This window comes from Schistocerca nitens, chromosome 5 (genome assembly GCF_023898315.1).
Source record: "Schistocerca nitens isolate TAMUIC-IGC-003100 chromosome 5, iqSchNite1.1, whole genome shotgun sequence".
In the NCBI taxonomy this organism is placed as follows: Eukaryota; Metazoa; Arthropoda; class Insecta; order Orthoptera; family Acrididae; genus Schistocerca; species Schistocerca nitens.
Window position 1 is genome coordinate 596709551 of NC_064618.1, and position 18929 is coordinate 596728479.

General features: G+C 42.3%; 1 protein-coding gene across 2 annotated transcripts in view; it reads right to left on the bottom strand.

Annotated features, from left to right (window-relative positions):
* Window positions 1–10716: 10716 nt before the first annotated feature.
* LOC126259988 (nephrin-like) overlaps window positions 10717–18929 on the bottom strand; it is a 666808-nt gene continuing 658595 nt past the window's right edge. For both annotated transcript variants that reach the window (XM_049957120.1, XM_049957121.1), the window contains exons 14-15: window positions 17761–18138; window positions 10717–12539 (exon numbers count right to left, since the gene is read on the bottom strand). In XM_049957120.1, the coding sequence (XP_049813077.1) occupies window positions 12462–12539; window positions 17761–18138 (456 nt within the window). In that variant the 3' untranslated portion in view covers window positions 10717–12461. The remainder of the gene's footprint in view (window positions 12540–17760; window positions 18139–18929) is intronic.

Sequence of the window (18929 nt, forward strand, 5' to 3'; positions counted from 1 at the left end):
TTACGCTCTCACCTACTATAAAGCCGTCGAATCTAATGTTTTTCCAAGATGGCAAAGAATTAACAATTTAGCAAAATCTCCCACTGTTGAAATAACTGGTGGCCAAACACACTGAGAGCAGCAACTGTTCTGTTTTTCCTCGGAAAATGATCCCCAAGTTGCACTTTTTTGGCACTGTCTGATCGTCTTTCTTCTCACGATTTTCTGAAGCATTCGGTTGCAAGCTCTCTCTGACATCGGAGTGGGGTGCGTAACGGCTCATTTGAAAGTGGCCAACATTCAGTTCTCAAATATGTCTTCTGTTTTCTCACAAGGCAAATAAGATCTTATCTATGTTTGTGACCAGCCGGCCGTTGTGGCCGTGCGGCTCTAGGCGCTTCAGTCTGGAACCGCGTGACCGCTACGGTCGCAGGTTCGAATCCTGCCTCGGGCATGGATGTGTGTGATGTCCTTAGGTTAGGTAGGTTTAAGTAGTTCTAAGTTCTAGGGGACTGATGACCTTAGAAGTTAAATCCCATAGTGTTCAGAGCCATTTTTTTATGTGTGTGACCATCTTCATACTGTCCTTTTATGATCTGTATCAGGCCCGCAAACGCCAAGCACTGCGTGATACCATTTTAGCTGAGTAGGACACCACACAGCTCCCGTACTGTCTCAGCTTTCTCTTTAGTACCCACTGCTAATGGCTGTTTGGGGATGTCTGGCTGCCATCCGCCTCTGCAGCTTCTCCAAAAAGCCACTGTGTAATACCACCCGGGGGCCGAAAGTATTGCGACAAGGGCGCTGTGGCCCCAAAGTACCGTTATCCAAGATGTCGGCTGTGATGTCATTCAAGATGGCGGATATTGGCGGTAAGTTTTAATTTTGGCAGGTAAGTGCCATGCCCCCCCCCCCCCTGCGACAGAAAAAATGGTGGGAAGTTCAAATTCCAACTGGAAATGCATTACACCTCTACTAAGTAAAGAAAATCGCTGGAAGATTGGTCACTTGGGCTACCTCCACTAACCTATATCATGTGATGGCAATTTCCTCCAATGTACTGGTGCCAAGTTTGAATTTTGGCGGTAAACAAATGTCAATTACGGTTTCCCTGCTAAGGTAAGAAAATGGAGCGAAAGAAAGGACACTTGTACTAACCTCAGTCACCCAACCGCCATCTCCTCCTAAGGATCCGTGGGAAAAAAAGACTTTGACATAAGTCTGTATTATTTAAATAATTTCATGCAAATGTGCTCGCCACAAGGTACAGAGCAAATCTGCCTTAGTACACACCGCCACCACCAGTGGGCGCTCTCGTCTGTGTCGTAATCCAAGATGGTGACACCCTGTGTGTTCACCATGAGGTCCATGATAAAATCAGTTAAAGGAGGCAGCAGTCAGTGGACTGTGGCTGAAACAGATATTTGACCACTGAAAATGTATTTACCAGGTAAATGAACTTCATCTACTCAGCAGCGTTTGCTTCTGCTGCCATTGTCGCCGCTGCTGATGGATCCTGATCGCTTCATGGTGAAACAGAAAGTATGGAAACGTTAAATCCACTGAAGCAAGTACAGAAGCAGAGTGAGGGCGAGTCGGGTTGTAGTTTGGTTTATATAGGTTCTATGACGCCGAATCACGTAACTACTATAGTAGCCAATAGCGTTTCAGCTTTGTAGGGGTGGGGGGTGCTATGTCATAAATGAATGAACACTGCGCTCCTAGTGGGAAAATCTCGAACTTCTCCTTTGATCATTGAATATCAAAATGGTATATTCAGTTACTGAATATAATTAAGACTGAATTGGAATTAACTACTTAGGTAATTCGTATGTTAGATGCGCGATGTGGGTGTCACATGTGTTCAGTTACATTCATATTTCCAGAAGACTATCTGTGGCACCCATATTAACATGTGGGATAGAGGCTGTGACGTCAGTAGTCACTCACTCACTGGCCGTACACATGCCGCGTATCCCATTACAAACGGGTGACAGAGAAAGCAGATGGTCTTGGATTATGTAATGAGATTCTGCAGTGACTGTGTTCTAGAGCACATGCCGAACAAAATGTATGCACCCATCTCGAATAACGGTAACTGCATCATCACCCACCATCATGGTGGCATCCTCTGGCGGTGGCGAAATGTACTAAGTCAGTTGGGCTCTGGACCTCATGGTGAACACACTGGGTGTCACCATCTTGGATTACATCACAGATAAGAGCACCCTCTGGTGGTGGAAATGTGTACTAAGGCAGTTGTGGTCTGGACCGCTTATCGAGCACATTTGCATGAAATTGTTTAAATAATAAAGACTTACCTCAAAGCCCTTTTTGCCACGAATCCTTAGGAGGAGTTGGCGGTTGGGTGACTGAGGTTAGTACGAGTGTCCTTTCTTTCACGCCATTTTCTCACCTCAGCAGCGAAACCCCAAGTGACATTTGTATACCGTCAAAATTCAAACATGGCGCCAGTTCGTAGGAGGACGTGGCGGTCGGGTGATTTAGGTTTGTGGAGGTAGCCCAAGTGGTCTATCTTTCCGAGATTTTCTTTGCTTAACAGACGTGTAATGCATTATCCAGTTGGAATTGGAACTTACCGCCATTTTTCTGGAGGTGTGTGGGGGGGGGGGGGGGGGGCATGGCACTTTACCGCCAAACTTCAAACTTTCGGCCAAAATCCACCATATTTAATGACGTCACAGCCTCCATCTTGGGTGACGTCATTCCCGCCATCTTGGATAACGGTTCTTCGGGGCCACAGTGCCTGTGCCCCAATACTGCCAACACATAGTAGCAAAGGTACAGTGACTGCCTGCCTTCGTGACTGGCTCCTACAGAGCGTTGCCCTCCACCCTGCACTGAGGGTCTTTAGATATTCCATGGGGCTCCTTGCTGGCCCTTGGCTAACACATGGTTTCTAGCTGTACGGCTCCCCGCAACAGCCAAGTTCTACAGGCCAGTTCTACATGTAAACTAAATAGTCAGGAGTTGCAGTCATCAGTATCACCCATTCTGATTTCAAAGTTTGAACTAATGGAAAGAGAAATGTCTGTCACGTGATGGAGGAATAATTAATAGCAATAAGAGTTAAACGACCATCTGGCACCAGCCTGGCGCATTTCAGTACCTTTTATCAAGCATTGGCTGTGTTTAGGGTCCTCATGGCGGCTTTTGATTTGTTTACTACTGCTTTAACCATTTCCCTACTGTTGTCGTTCCACGAATGAACTTTATCTTAATGAACACTTGTGTACATACTTACCCATGATTCTCATTAGAGTGCCAAATGTGTATCGTTAATTCCTTTACATACCTGATTAGCAAAACCATCTCACAGGATTGTCAATGCTGTTATTTCTGTAGTATAAGTGAATTTAGATTCGAGTACGGTCTCTCGAGACAGAAATTTTCGTTTTCTTCCTCCCATACATTGCATCCTACTCACAAGTGTCGAAATTATGATAAGAATAAGTTAATTGTTTCCCATATATACTGTGGGATGCTTTTACGAGTATCTAAATGTTCCCTATATTCTGTTTTCCATGTGAGTGTGTTTAGCGTTGATAAATCGGGCAATGAGTGGACTCTTTCTATTAATGCTGCAGCTAATCATTCCCTCCCTTTGTTATTCAAGCCCTTCGCTGCTGTGGACTTCTCCTGCTACGCCGTTCCCCAGGTGCTGTGGACGTGCATACGCGTGCTGCTTGGGTTTCCTGCAGTGCTATTGAAATTTGAATGGGTTCTGTGCCGCCGAACTCCAATTGCTGTGAAAAGCTTCTGCCGTATAACGGTGAATAGAAGGGTCGAATAAAAGGGTTTCGAGTATTTGTGATGCAGTAAACGTGTCTCATTGCGTGCTATCATTTTCGATACCTCGAATCTTTTATGAGCTATGACGTTTGTTAAGACCAAACAATTCGCGATGCAGAGTGACGTGAAGGGGTATGTCGCGCAACCGTTCTTCGAATTAAAACCCAATAAATCGAGAACGAAACGAGGTATCATTTTTCTCTCAATTTTACATAAAATTTCGACATCCTATCGACATATCGTTCACTAAAATGTATGAACTAAGATCAACCCTATGCAAAGTCCACGTTGTGCGTTTTTACATCTGTGAAATCTTTAAAATTTCAGGCGATGGTTTATTTAATTTGATGTAGCACAGTAACCACGGGTTATAACGAAATTCCATGCATCCATTTGTCGGGAGAAGATACCAGTCTGTAAGATGTGCAAATAATAAATTTTTGCACCAAATATTTTTGTTTAAAACGAGTGAAAAGTGTTTCATAGTAGCCCGAAGATCGCATGAACGGGATTGGGTGCGTCGGGCACTACCGTCCTTTGGATATACAACCCAACAACTTGAAAACGAAATGAGATGTGCCTCCGTTCTCAATTTTAAATAAAATTTCGATACGTTATCTATATTTCATTCATTGTACTGTACGAGTTAAGCTTAATCATAAGTAAACTTTACGCAATACGTTTTTACCTCTGCGAACTCCTTACAATTTCGGGCATTAAACTACTTAATGTGATGCAGCGCAGTATGTATGACGGATAACGAAAAGAAATTCAGTTCTTTATCGAGTACAGGTATCAGACTGTCAGATGTGCAAAAACAATTTCTATCAGCTATTAGTTTTCACAATATCAGGTGACAGGTATTTCATATCGGCCAGAACGCCGTCTTTCAGCATAGGGCACCAGCATTTGGCGAGAAAAGTAGCCATAACAAAAGCGTCTCAGCACGAAATCCAAAGGGCACGTCTGTAGTCGTGAAAGGCTTAACAGTTTTGCAAGGTTGGCACTATATATTCATTTCGAGAGTCATTTCCTTTTAATCCATTGAGGGAACTTTAAATTACTTATCTAAATGTATGCAGAGTGGTATGACTGCAGGTAAGTCCAAGTAAATCGACAAGTTAAATCGAGGCTCACGTCTGCTTGTAGCAGCCTTACTCTCAAAACCGAGTTTGATGTACACCACTTTCATTCTGAATCCTCCAATTCTTACTCAGATACAGCGTTTAAGATCTACCTCTTCGCACGGAACCGTCGCGAGTTTGACGCAGCAGACAGGCGTCATCCAGTCAGCAGCCACACACCTCTGGGCCGTGGGCTTGCGACATCCAGCGAGTGCGTTCGCCACCGGGCAGAAAAGCCGCGTGTTGCGCCTGCAGGCAGGCAACCCGCCAGCAAAGGTTTCGCTTTGTACCGCCGGCAACGGCCTGTCCGCCTTCTGCCGATTCGCCATTATAAACCCCGCCTCCCTCCCCAACTGAAGGGCTCGGGCGGACAAAAAGCATTCTTGCCGCAGCTTCCCTGTTGTCGGGAATACGCCTCTGCTCTCCAACATCCGTTGCTACTACACCCACGAATACTGTGTGGACATTCCGATACGTTTGCCATTAAATCTGGAGGCTGAGGATATTCAAAGCATCTTTCGCATTTCTACGAATACAGCTCTTTGTAAAAATGACATTTGATTGAAGGAATTCAGTGACGACTTATAACGAACATCTGTTTATTTAAGTTCACATTCTATGGCTGAATCACAACCGGTTACGGTTTCAACAGACCTCTTCAAATGCTACTGGTCATGACACCTATAAAATCACCCTGAGCTAATTCTTGTTCAAGTTAAGGTCATATTTCAATTTTGTGTTACACATTAATTCTGCAATATTTGTGATGTAGTTCAAAGGAAAGACAGTAAGCTGTTACTTAACAGGAGGTTGGCGTCAGTGTCCAACAGTAGCTTCCATTTGACAACATCGATGAAATTAAATAGGGTCCATGGAGTTTTCTCTGATTTAACTAAAGATTGCTTTTGGATCCTTGACATGAACCCTTTTTATTTCCGGTTCAATGTTCGAACAAAGTCTAAATGCAAAGTATACGAAATGTGTGAGCAAAGTAATGAGACAGATTTATTTCTTCCAAAGTTTTTATTTTTATCAAACAACAATATTGTCCCATTCAAAGCAATTCCCTTCGGCATCCATACGCCGGTGGAGTTGTTCCCAGTCTTGACAGCAGCGTACAACTTGTAGGGTCTTTAACAAGTAGAACACGTTCTGCTGAATATTCTGCAGATTTCTAGAATGACGCCCTTTTAAGACATTTTTCAATACCGGGAAAAAATTTGTAGCACCATATCTCAGATGTTTCTCTTCCCTCCTATAGCGGCTTTCCCGCAATACATGTCCGATTATCAAACAATCCAGTGCTCCAAACGTACATTCTCAGAAATTTATTCCTCAAACTAAGGCATTTGTTTGATAGTTGTAGACTTTTCTTGGCCAGGAATGTTTATTTAGCCAGTGCTACTCTGTTTATGTCCTGCTTGCTCCGTCCGTCATCTGTTATTCTGCTACCCAAACAGAAAAATTCCTTCCCTCAATCTACAGTGATCAACAGTTCTGATATTAAGTTTCTCGCTGTTCTCATTTTTTGCTGCTTGTCATTACTTTCGTCTTTCTTACTCTTACTTTACTCTCAGTCCATACTCCCGTCTCATTAAACTGTTACATTCCATTGAACAGATCCTGTAATCCTTCTTCACTTTCACTGAGGATAGAAATGTCATCAGTGAATCTCATCAGTGATATACTTTCACGTTTCACTTCATACCGCGTCCGATTGAAGCCCTCCGTTGCTAGAAGAAGTCATGGATGCCTGCCAGCTTCAATAGGCGGAGATGTTATATTGTTTGATGTTGCTGTTTTATGTCGTACTTTTGGTCTCTTTCATTCATCAAACGTTTTGTTGTCTACGGAACGGAATTACAAGTCGACATACGACCTTAACCATTTGAGTATCAGTGTTTTCTACCTGACACTACTACATTATTAATTTTTTAAGTACCAGTGCCTTTCACATGAAACTAGCGATGTTTTTGCAGAACTGAGATATCTGGGGATACACTGAGGTACATCTACGAATATAGCGCGTCTTAACAGTTACTTGTAGTGTTCAGAAGAATATTAAGCACGGAGATTGTGCTACGAGATTGTGAAGTGTGGCTTTTATTACATGGATTATAATGAGATCACCGACAACGAGAGTCATGCAAAGCTACGTAACGTAAATCTGAGACTGTACTTACTACTAATGCTGTTTCGAAATCCAACCCCTGGAGTAAGCACTTTTTACATAAATTTAGTACATTTTCGGCCCATGTTTGCCTGTTATTTATGACTATAAGCTTTTTAGGCACTATGAGTTCATGTGAGACTGTGTCTAGGAAAAATGAGATATTACTTTCAGATACGTCTCATTAAATGGGTGGTTCAATACTGTATGTCCCACTGGTTCCGAATTGAAAACACAACCTTAAAACAGTTGATTCTTTCCTTTGGTCAGTTTCTTCTTGTAGTCGCTGCATACTGTGACGATAAAGGTTAACATCTTGTAAACTTCTAAAATTAACTCTTTTTGTACTGTTGGGACTAAAAGCGTTAAATGTGAGAAGTATGTTCCACACATCTTAAATAATGTGAAGCGTTCAGGATGCGATAGTATAGAGCAGGCACACACGGGGGGCATAGAAACGGGCTTAGTGCAATTAACTCGGAATATGAGCAGGTAAATGACACAGACTTGACCTAAGAACTTATCTAGTTACTGTGCGGCAAGTGGGGTCCATGTGGGAGGATAAACGGGTCTGCACTATTGTGATGTTAAAGCGGGTGCGAGAGAGTACAAAGAGTATGAATAACACGACAGACAAGCTTAAAATACGAGCAGAAATACCCGTGATCGTCACACGGAAAGAGATGGCAAAGACATTGTGTGGGCTCGGAACGTTAGTGGAATGTAGCAATACGCTACGAACACGACACGCCTAACTTTAACTCAACAGGGAATGTAAAATTTCATGTACAGGAATTGCGGAATAATGTGCATGCACAACAAGTAGACGCGCTACAAAGCAAGTCATTGTCCCAAGAAATGGAAGTTAATCAGATACTTACAGAGGACCAAGTAACTGTCACGTATAGAGAATATCGTGTTGCAATAGTCAAGGATTCAGAAACGTAACCAAGGTTAAAAGGATGCATATGGTTGTTCGTACCGAGCGGGGTAACGCAGTTTTTAGCACATTGGACTCGCATTTGGGAATATGGCGGCTCAAACCCGCATCTGGCTACGCTCATTTAGGTTTTCGGCGATTTCCTTATATCGCTTAAGGCAAATGGATCCTTCGAAATGGCATGGCCACGTTCCTTCACCATCCTTCCCTAATCCGAGCATGTGCTTCGTCTCTAATGGCCTCGTTGTCGACGGGACGTCAAACACTAAACTCCTCCTCCTCCTCCTCCTCCTCCTATCGTTGTTCGTTGAGGAAAGCAGGCAGACCAATCTAGATGTAGCAAAGGTATGGTTGATGCATAGATGACATTCCTGAGGGCTTCTGGTATTCATTCAATGAATGCTCCGTAACTAAACATAGCTAAACCGTGAGGAAAGACTTGGGCGCATAGGAGTCGCATGTCTTGTGCGTAAAAAGGTCTTTCAGTGTCTTACGTAAGTGACGCACCAGCCCATCGTGTAACCCTCAACCTCGATGACAACGGATTTTTATTTTAGTGTCCTTCACTTAGACAGGTTGCCTTCACCGTGGCCTATGAGACCTGTCTACTCACGCAATAAGCCTTCTGACTTGTCCTGTATGTGCTACCGTCATAATTTCGTTCCTCCGCCACCACTCTATGTGTCTACCTTCCTGCCGACAGACACCTCATCATTGATAGTGTCCATCAGGGATTTATATCTCTTCTAAAGCCGCCAAGGTCGACTGTTCTCAATGTGACTGTGAAGGGTAAACGAGAGTGAACAATCACAGCTAACCCAAAACCAGACAGAGCTCATGTACTGACGAATAGGAAAGAGTACAGAATTGCAGCTTCCTTCCGCTCGCTGCCGTGATGTCGACGTGCTGATCCTACCTCGTAGCATGGGCGCTATGGAGGGGATCTGGTCACATTCAACTGACTTAGTTCTGAACTATGGTGCCTTTATGCTTGGGAATTTACTTACGTAATTTTGCATTAATTGGTTTTCCAGATTGTAGAGCATTAGATTTCTTGCTGCAACGCATTTTGCAGGCGAATACAACGTCCTTGTCTTATCAGAACTCGTGGGACAAATATCTAATTTTATTTCAGTGATCCAAGTTTCTAAGTAGCTTATTTCATTGCTCTTCCACTCACCGAATATTATTTCGTGCATAATTGCTAATACGTGATAATTTTTTGTTTGTTTGTTGTATCCGAATAGTCAAGTAAAAAGGCACCTGGTCCGTTGAACTGAATTTGTATATGAAATATATGTTGTATTGAATCACATAAATTATATTAAGTGTGAGCTTATTTTTATTTCTCCTGGTGTTTATTCAGGTTAACCCTCCTCATCTTCCATACCTCACCATGTGTTTACTCAAGAACTCATTTTCGAAATGTGTTACAGTCATTTGACTATGTTAACCGCGAAGGAATAACTTACCTTAAGCGGAGATTACTGTTCTATTACTTAAAGTTTTCAGCCACACAGGTAAGTTAACGACGGTGCTGAACCTCGAGGCACAAGCCAGAGGAGACGGAGACAGCTAGAACATTCCTGCTACCACACTATCTGAGTGTTTCTCAAATTAGAAGGTGAGGGACACAGGAAGCAAAAACATTTGCTTAGCACGTAGCCATCAGATGCAGATGTTTCACATGAACTGATAGCAGTTGCATGAGGTCTGTGTTGTTTCATAGCTCTTGTTAAACCTTCCTTTAATTATTACATTGCACTTGTTGAAAGATCTTGCCACTATAAAATGTAAAGCTAGTCAGAGTTTGTTCACATACGAGTCAGATTTGTATAAAGTGTTTACATTTCAGGGCAAAAATAGCTCAAAGTCTCTTAAGCAGTCATAGATTAAATTAAAAAAGCATGGCACGCTTTCAATCGTTGATATTGACCACCACCACACTTCGTAAGAAGAATGGAGCAAGAAACTCTTTCACCGTTGTTCAGATGCTCTATTGCACCTCACACACACACACACACACACACACACACACACGCATACACACACACACACACACACACACACACACACATACGTACATGTCGAGACACGTTCGATACCAGAAAGCTGCGAAATTCGATTTACGAAATGGCAGCGCAGCCCTTCATCCCGGAGAACAGTAACGTTGTGACGATTTGCATATTTTGTTGCATTGGCCTGATGGCGGTACTCGATACTGAAATTAAATAAATGGCCCTGCATCTCCTCCCTGCATCCACAAAAGTCCATGTGGCATGTGATGGGTCTCTCTGTAAGTGTCTTACGGTCACGCCACAAAATTTTGCAGACGTTGGCCAATTGTATGTGAGTTGAACCTCTCACTACTGAGCCGTGAGAATCTAGCATCACAACATTCAGATCATTATTGAAACTAAGTTTTATGGTCCACAGTACCTCTTTGCTGTAAGCTCTTGCGCAGTTCGACTTACCTCAGTAATTTTCTTATATATCAGATATTTCCAGACCAAATATTTGTTAATAATTGGAGATAATTAAGATTTCTTTCCATGCCGTACCATAAAATTTTGCCAGTGATTATTTACTGAACGTTACTAACATAAGCAACACAGCGTGGACCATGGACAAAGGAGGTATCAACACAGCATCAAATGTCAAAGATGTTTATTCACAATAACTGACAAAATATTTGTATAAAACTAGTATATGAAACACAATTTTTGTAGAGTTTCAATTACGTCGGGTTATATTTTGTATTAATGAACAATATCAAGCACAGCTACAGAACTGGAGATTTCCATTAACGACCCAAAAATTCATCCTCTTAATTAAGTTTTGCGTCACGTTCGAAATCTATTTACTTTAACGTGTGACAAAACATTATCGTCATGTAAATACCGCTTTTCTTTATTTCTGTGGCCATAAGGTAATTAAAATTTTATTTGAAACAAAAATCTTTGTCGATCAAAATTAGCTCTCCGTAGTTTCTCGCCGAGTAAATGTACAGTACCATTGGAAACAGTTATAATGCTAGCCGCACACTAATAGAAAAGTTTTACAGGTTGTGGAATGTTATACAAAACACCTGAATGTAATGAATGCTTGCACCAAAACGTTCCTTTTGCTGGATTGACCACGTCAGATCACTGTAATTAAATTTAATTTTACGCAGGACGGAATTGTATTGACCAGATGTTGCTTGGTTGCTGCTTTACAAATTGCAAATTTTGGAAAATTTCTGACACATTACTAATGTGTCAATATTTAGTAAAGCCACTTACTTTCTTTCGTTTAAACCCTGTGCCAAATTTTGTTTCAAAAGACCAGATATTCTACCGACTATGCTCTGACAATTCCTTTCAAAATTCATAGAAAACTTTTTAGTCGTACTAATGCTCTGACGTTTACTGTTACTTGAAGATTCGGATTATGAAATACGCATGTACAAAAGGCACGTTCAAATTAACAGCAGTTATTCTATTTTAACCGGGCGGTAACTGAATCTGCAAGGAACAACTAGTTTTCTGGAACTCTTGAGGACTTCTTGACGTCTTGTTTTACTTTTACGATAAGCTCTATACTTCCCCTTTCGTACTGCAGTTTTGGATAAAATTTCACAGGCACAGTAGTATTCTGTCACGTAAGTGTGTATTTTTCCCACTGTCACGAAATCATTCACCACAGAGCGAACACTGGTAAGTTGGCGATATTTATAACAAACCAGTTGTCTTTGATGATTTTGGACAGTGCTGTGTTTTCTCTTATTCAGCGTATCAGAACATTACAGTGTCTCTTGATGCTCTGCTCATTATTGTCACGAACTATTAACCAAAAGTAGTACTTTCCGCTTGCACGTAGACATATCTTTTTTTCGCACCGACTGTAGTTTGCACTTTGGAGTCTTGAAATTTACTGCTAGGCACATTGTTTGCTTAATTATTCTCTCTAAAGTTAGCTTCAGAAATTCCACTCTCCCGATGAAGTTCTCAGCCAAGCCGTCGTCCGATTCAAATGCGGACACTTTTCCTACACCTATCTGTAGAATCTTAAATATTAAACAAGTTCTGTGTTGTATAGAGACCAAATTAATGAAAACCGTGCCGTTTCCTTCATAAAGTTGCAAGAAATGTTCGTCACGTTCTCCAATACACACAAAACACTCATTTACTCGCGAATAATTAATACTGATAATTTACACAAGAACATTTGCGAACCGTGTGCATTGTCGCTTTCGCATAGTCACTGTGTAGTCGCTACACCACAATACCCTCGTTCTCTCCACACTGACAGTACAGCCGTAAAACTGCCCACTCGAACTGCAGTATTCGCAAGAGGAATTCGTCAGTCTTCAGCCGTAACTTCGGACGAAGGTCTTTGCAGTAGGTGTACCCTCTGCGGCGCAGTCCACAGGCAGCGTTTCTGGATGCTCGCGTCAAAATCGCGTTGCTGTGACGCGTGGAGTCTTGATGGCGCTCCCTCTTGCTTTGTCAGATACGGACTGCAGCATTACCTGAAAAATGAAAGTTCAGATCAGGTCATTAGTATGGACTACTTATTTTCATATCCGTAACACAGAATGCGACAACCTAAAAAGTTGATACTTTGAAAAGGATGGCTATTAAGTTACAGTGTATACAATCTGTTTAAGTACGTAGGAAACCCTCGTCCCACTTATTGATTTAATTATGCCTCAGAAAATTCTCACGTATTACCTACCGAAATTAGTTATGGAACATTATCATTCCTTCTAGGAAGCATAAAAGTAACGATCCAAGAGCAACGCAATTGCAGTTTCGTGCATTGTGTCCCATTTTTCTCTCCTGATAGTTTTCAACTGCTTTTCCAGGTGTAGGTCTCATTCCAACACTAAGAAGATCATTTTTCAATAATTCTTACCAAGAGAGAAATGATACAAAGATATCGCAAAATTCTCTATTTCTGATTGATATTTGAGATTTTAAATGGCATCAAAGCATTAGATAGTATTTTCAACTATTTCGAAGACCACTAATAAGATATCATTCTCATCTTGATCGGAACTCCATTCGCTCACCAGGAATCAAATGCTGAAGCGTTTCTCTTATCGCAGAAAGCAGTGCTCCAACAGCCCAGAGGCTTTCATTTTCTAGTTGTAAATGTCACTGGAGAAGCCCTAAATATTTTTCCCCAGTTGGATATGTCGATTCCGAAACGAAAATACTGCTGTATTCAATCTTACAGGTTGATGTAATGCAAAGGAAGTTCTGCAAATTTAAATTAAGCATTTTATTCATTTTTATTTATTTTTATCCTGCTTGACCTTTATAATCAGAACGAACTACAGTATTCGTTTTAAGTCTACGCTCCATATAATTTTATACCATTTTAATAAAGAACGCTTTATGTTGTCTCAGTCATCCGCGAACGCTCTCCTGAAATGGGGTCACCAATCGAGTGCTTTGTGACAGTTGCTACTTTTCACACCAGTTACGCCTTTTACGTTGGGGTACGTTCAGAAATTAATGTTGAATGAGAATCAGAGCCCACACAAATGTTGCCGGTTATTTCTATGTTGACAGCGTCAAGCGTTATTGCATCTCTAAGAGTTATTTAGGGCAGACTACTAACTAGCTCGCCTTTTGTGTAAGACATCGAGGAACGAAAGTGCGATATTCTAACACTTCCCTTTATATTCTGTCTGTTACGTAAAATTCATTTTAATTACTGGTTGTGGCTATGGGCAACAACACTGACCCTATTGTGAACCTGTCGAACTCGCTCCTTAAGAGTAGGCAATGAATGTCGTAAGAAATATCATTCACACTTAACTTATACACAATTTTAACTTTTTGCTGCGACAGTGGACATCCATACTCCGGAATTAATTTAAAAGTAGTTCCAATCCCTGGTTCCAACCAGAGATACCATTGGTCAATATCATGCGACCACCAGGACTTGAAATGTCCTCCAAAATACTAAATATTTTGAAACCTCTTCGCTCCATTCTCAGTCTTCTGTGATATTTGGCTGAAATGACCATTCTTCAAAAGCTCACGTAGCTCTTCCCAATAAGGAATAGGGAATGAAAAGAGTTAAAAAGAAAATATTCTGAATACGTCACTAAAAACTTTCTGTCTCAAACACGCACATACACTCACACACACACACACACACACATACACACACACGCGCGCGCACCCACGCATGCACACACGCACACACACTCACACACTCACTCTAAAATGTTGGATGTTTTCCTGAGTCAATGCTCATCGCTACACTAGAAGGGAAAAAAGTTACCGTTAATTATGAGGCTAATTAATTCCGGAACTGGCAAATTCCTTTCCCCTCCCCCCCCCCCCCCCCCCCGGCGCTCCACCATACCATTCACCCAGCCACGCCGCTTTCGTAGCCAACTGAGAACTGCCTTATCTGCACGGAAGCAGAAAAGGAAAAAGAAAATCTAACGAAAACTTTTTTTCACAACGTTTTCAGTTTCTTATTGGGACCATGATGTAAATTCTGAATAGGGGCACAGTTCATATTCGCGCCACTTAGGCTTTGTACATATGGAATAAGTATCTCTCTGCAGGGAAAAAAATGTCGGTAATCACAACAAAAACTCAAAATTTGTGTGTGTGTGTGTGTGTGTGTGCGTGTGTGAGTGTGCGTGTGTGTGTGTCATTCGGCTTTAATAATCCGTTCTTTATGTAAAGAATAGTTCATTTTCTCCAATAGAGAACTTCCTCCTCATCACAAAGGTTTTCGCAGTTTGTGAGCCTGACAGTCCGGATGGTCTAGCTTGATGATGCTGTCACTATATCGACAGCAAATAGCAATAATTGAGAGAAAATATTTATTTCCATTATTCTTTGTGGCGAAGGCTTGTCCCGTTCATTAACTGTCATCTCACTACGGAACTATTCCAAACAGTGATACCATCGCCTGTCATCACAACTCACAGCGCTATGGAAAACTGATCACTATTCTCTGCAGGTGGACGAATATCTGCCATCAAGTAAGAGCCTCAGGTCTTTTATAGGCATTTTTCAGATGCAGCCTAGCGTTAAAGAAGTGTGACAACCACGCAGGGCTAGCTTGCAGTTACATTTCATATGTTATCACTCTTTAGGCTTACGATTGAGAATGAAGACGAATTAGCAACACCCTGTCACGACATGACTTTGTATTCTTACCTTGTTTATCACAGTGGCCGCAGAGAAAGTCATTCCGGCGGATATTCTACAGCCGAAACAGTAGTTATCTCATGATGGTCTGAACAAAATAGGAGCTGCGTGACAGTTTTGATAGACTGAAGCTTTCTGGAGAACAATAAAACGCACTTCAAAATCTGAATGGCTGAAGAGAGGTCATTTAGTCATATATCCAGGTTACAGGACATCTACTGTACTGTTTATGGCACACAATATTTAGGTAACTGGACGACTTGGTTTAACAGTAACAGTATGCTAGAAAAAGAACAACTGATTATTACGTGGCCAGAACTACCGTTTGAGACAGATTAAATTGCTCTATTCGCAGCAAAAATAAATAATTGCATATAATGCATAACAGCTGTAGGTAGAGCTAAGAAAGGCGTGTAACCAATATTTATTAGTATCATTAACTTGCAACCATAGGCTAGGCAAGGCTGTATGTTCCATTGTCCATCGCTTCCATAGCTGACGCATATATCTTTTGACATTTGGTTTTTAATGTTCAAAAATTTCAGACTTCTGTCATTCGTTCGTTGTAGATTAAGGCGTCATTTATCTGAACTGTTTTACTATACCGATCAATGAAACAGTATTCGACCCATTGCACATATCGGAATTTCTATTATCGTCTCATTTCCTACTACCTATGACAGGCCTTAGTCTTTGTGTTTCTACAACATCTAATTTTGTTCCTTTCTTTCTTCTCCACACCACGATTCAAATGCGTGTGTAATGTTAACTACTGACATTGTTCCACAGAAATTCAGTGTAGTTTCTATGTGAGTTTTGCATGTCAGTGTTCTATCCAATGTCATATACTGGACTACGTTTATTTTATTGTTTGCTTTTTGGTGGAATTGCAGTATCATTTTAAAGATGGTGCCATCGCAAGTGTCCTAATCCATGACTCGTAGGTTTGTTGCTGCGCTCTCTCAGCAATTCTGCAATGAAATCCTCATTCTGCGAAAGCGAAAGCCAAACAGACGCTAGGCAATACAGTTAATTTGGAGTGAAGCACACGGGAGAAGAAGGTCTTTCTAAAGGAGACTACCCGACAGAAAAAAACAGATGAGTCGGGGAGGCAGCAGTATCTACTATCAAGCCTTTGTAAATGCTGGTAAATAAGCTAAGTCCAAGGCGTCCTCAGAACGGGTAGGTTTCCAAGATAGGTTTTCGTCTAATGGGAAATATGGATGGCTGGAAGAAAATTAAAACAGGGAACTTCAAAGGATGGCACTAATAATGCGCAAAAAATGAAAGCAGGCAAATTTAATTCAGCAATGAACGTGGCTTGCATTGCTTGTCCTCTTCAAGCCACAGTTTTGATGGTAGGAAAATCTGAGGGAACGACTCTGCTTGACCAATGTGAGGCATGTGTGGATGAAATCGAGGAAGAACTACGACATCTGAGTTCAAGCTCAAATTTTTGGAGTTTTACTGTGAGACACTTAAATTAGTAAAGGAGTTTTGCTATTTGGGTAGTAAAATAACTGATGATGGTCGAAGTAGAGAGGATATAAAATGTAGACTGGCAATGGCAAGGAAAGCGTTTCTGAAGAAGAAAAATTTATTAACATCGAGTATAGATTTAAATGTCAGGAAGTCGTTTCTGAAAGTGTTTGTATGGAGTGTAGCCATGTATGGAAGTGAAACGTGGACGATAAATAGTTTAGCTGAGAAGAGAATAGAAGCTTTCGAAATGTGGTGGTACAGAAGAATGCTGAAGATTAGATGGGTAGATCACATAACTAATGAGGAGGTACTGAATACAATTGGGGAGAAGAGGACCTTGTGGCACAACTTGACTAGAAGAAGGGATCGGTTGGTAGGACATGTTCTGAGACATCGAGGGAGCAGCAATTTAGTATTTGAGGGCAGCGTGTAGGGTAAAAATCGTAAAGGGAGACCAAGAGATGAATACACTAAGCAGATTCAGAAGGATGTAGGCTGCAGTAGGTACTAGGAGATGAAGCAGCTTGCACAGGATAGAGTAGCATGGAGAGTTGCATCAAACCAGTCTCAGGACTGAAGACCACAACAACAATAACATTAACTGTGAGATTATCACATGATCTTAGATGAACGTCCAGGTGTAGGTAAGTCCTGCATAAAATATGAATTTGTCACGATTTTGTGGGAAATATACACAACACACGAACAGATTATGTAAATGTTGATGATGAAACTACCTGGAAAATGTCTGAGGTATGGATGGATGAAGTCGTCAAACCTCTACGAAAGATGGTTTGAAGGTATATACTGGAGGGTACCTATAAAAATTGGCGTTTGATCATCAGTTAACGTACAGACGGAGGTAGGTGTGGCACGAAGTAAAATTTCTCAGAATGTTTCCTGGGAAATATGCACCACAGTAAGCAAAAACTCTGGAAAGACCTAAGAAAACATGGCAAGTATAAGACCAGCTCACGAAGATACAACAGACATCATGCCCCCACCACTAAGAGTGAAGGTGATGATGACGGTGATGGATGTTTTCTAGGTAAGTTACTAACGACGGAAGCAGACGCTGCCTACCTTGCTGTCCGGGTGGGCGTGCTGCTGAGCGATGAGGGGCGTCGCTGCGCTGACGAACTGCTCGTCGTCCTGGCGAAGCGGCGAGGCGGGGTGCAGGAAGAGGGAAGGCGTGGGCGGCTGCTGCAGGCAGAGGTCTCGCAGCTGGACGGCGGGGCTCCTGCGGGCCTGGGCCAGCGCCTGGTGCTGCTGCAGCTGCAGCTGCTGGTGCTGTGGGTGCTGCTGGTGCTGCTGGTGCTGCTGCAGCAGCTGCTGGCGCACCACGTCCAGCTGGGCGTACACCGTGGGCTCGGGGCGCGCCACGCGCTCCACCGGCCGCGGCAGCGTCGCGCCGGCCCCGCACAGTGCCAGCTCCGCATACGTCACCTCCCCCACGACACGCTGCGGACACACGACGTCCCGTTAACCAACATACTGCTCATAAACACACTGCAAAGATAGTTAGTCCTCACGGTAATCTATCAAATCATACAAATCATTTTATGTATGTGTAGTCGTTCCACATCTCCTCAAAAACCATAAGACTGATTCTACTAGCTTACTGTGAAGGTAAAAACTACCCATTGAGGTGAAGGGTGGAAGTGGGAAAGTCGTGACGTGAAAGCACAGATACGGAACATCTCCAGAAATTTCTACCACACCACTACACTACTGGCCATAAAAATTGCTACACCACAAAGATGACGTGCAACAGACGCGAAATTTAACCGACAGGAAGAAGATGCTGTGATATGCAAATGATTAGCTTTTCAGAGCATTCGCACAAGGTTGCCGCCGGTGGCGACACCTACAACGTGCTGACATGAGGAAAGTTTCCAACACATTTCTCATACACAAACAGCAGTTGACCGGCGTTGCCTGGTGAAACGTTGTTGTGATGCCTCGTGTAAGGAGGAGAAATGCGTACCATCACGTTTCCGACTTTGATAAAGGTCGGATTGTAGACTATCGCGATTGCGGTTTATCATATCGCGACATTGCTGCCCGCGTTGGTCGAGATCCAATGACTGTTAGCAGAATATGGAATCGGCGGGTTCAGGAGTGTAATACGGAACGCGGTGCTGTATCCCAACGGCCTTGTATCACTAGCATTACCATGGCTGTAACGGATCGTGCAACCACGTCTCGATACCTGAGTCAACAGATGGGGACGTTTGCAAGGCAACAACCAT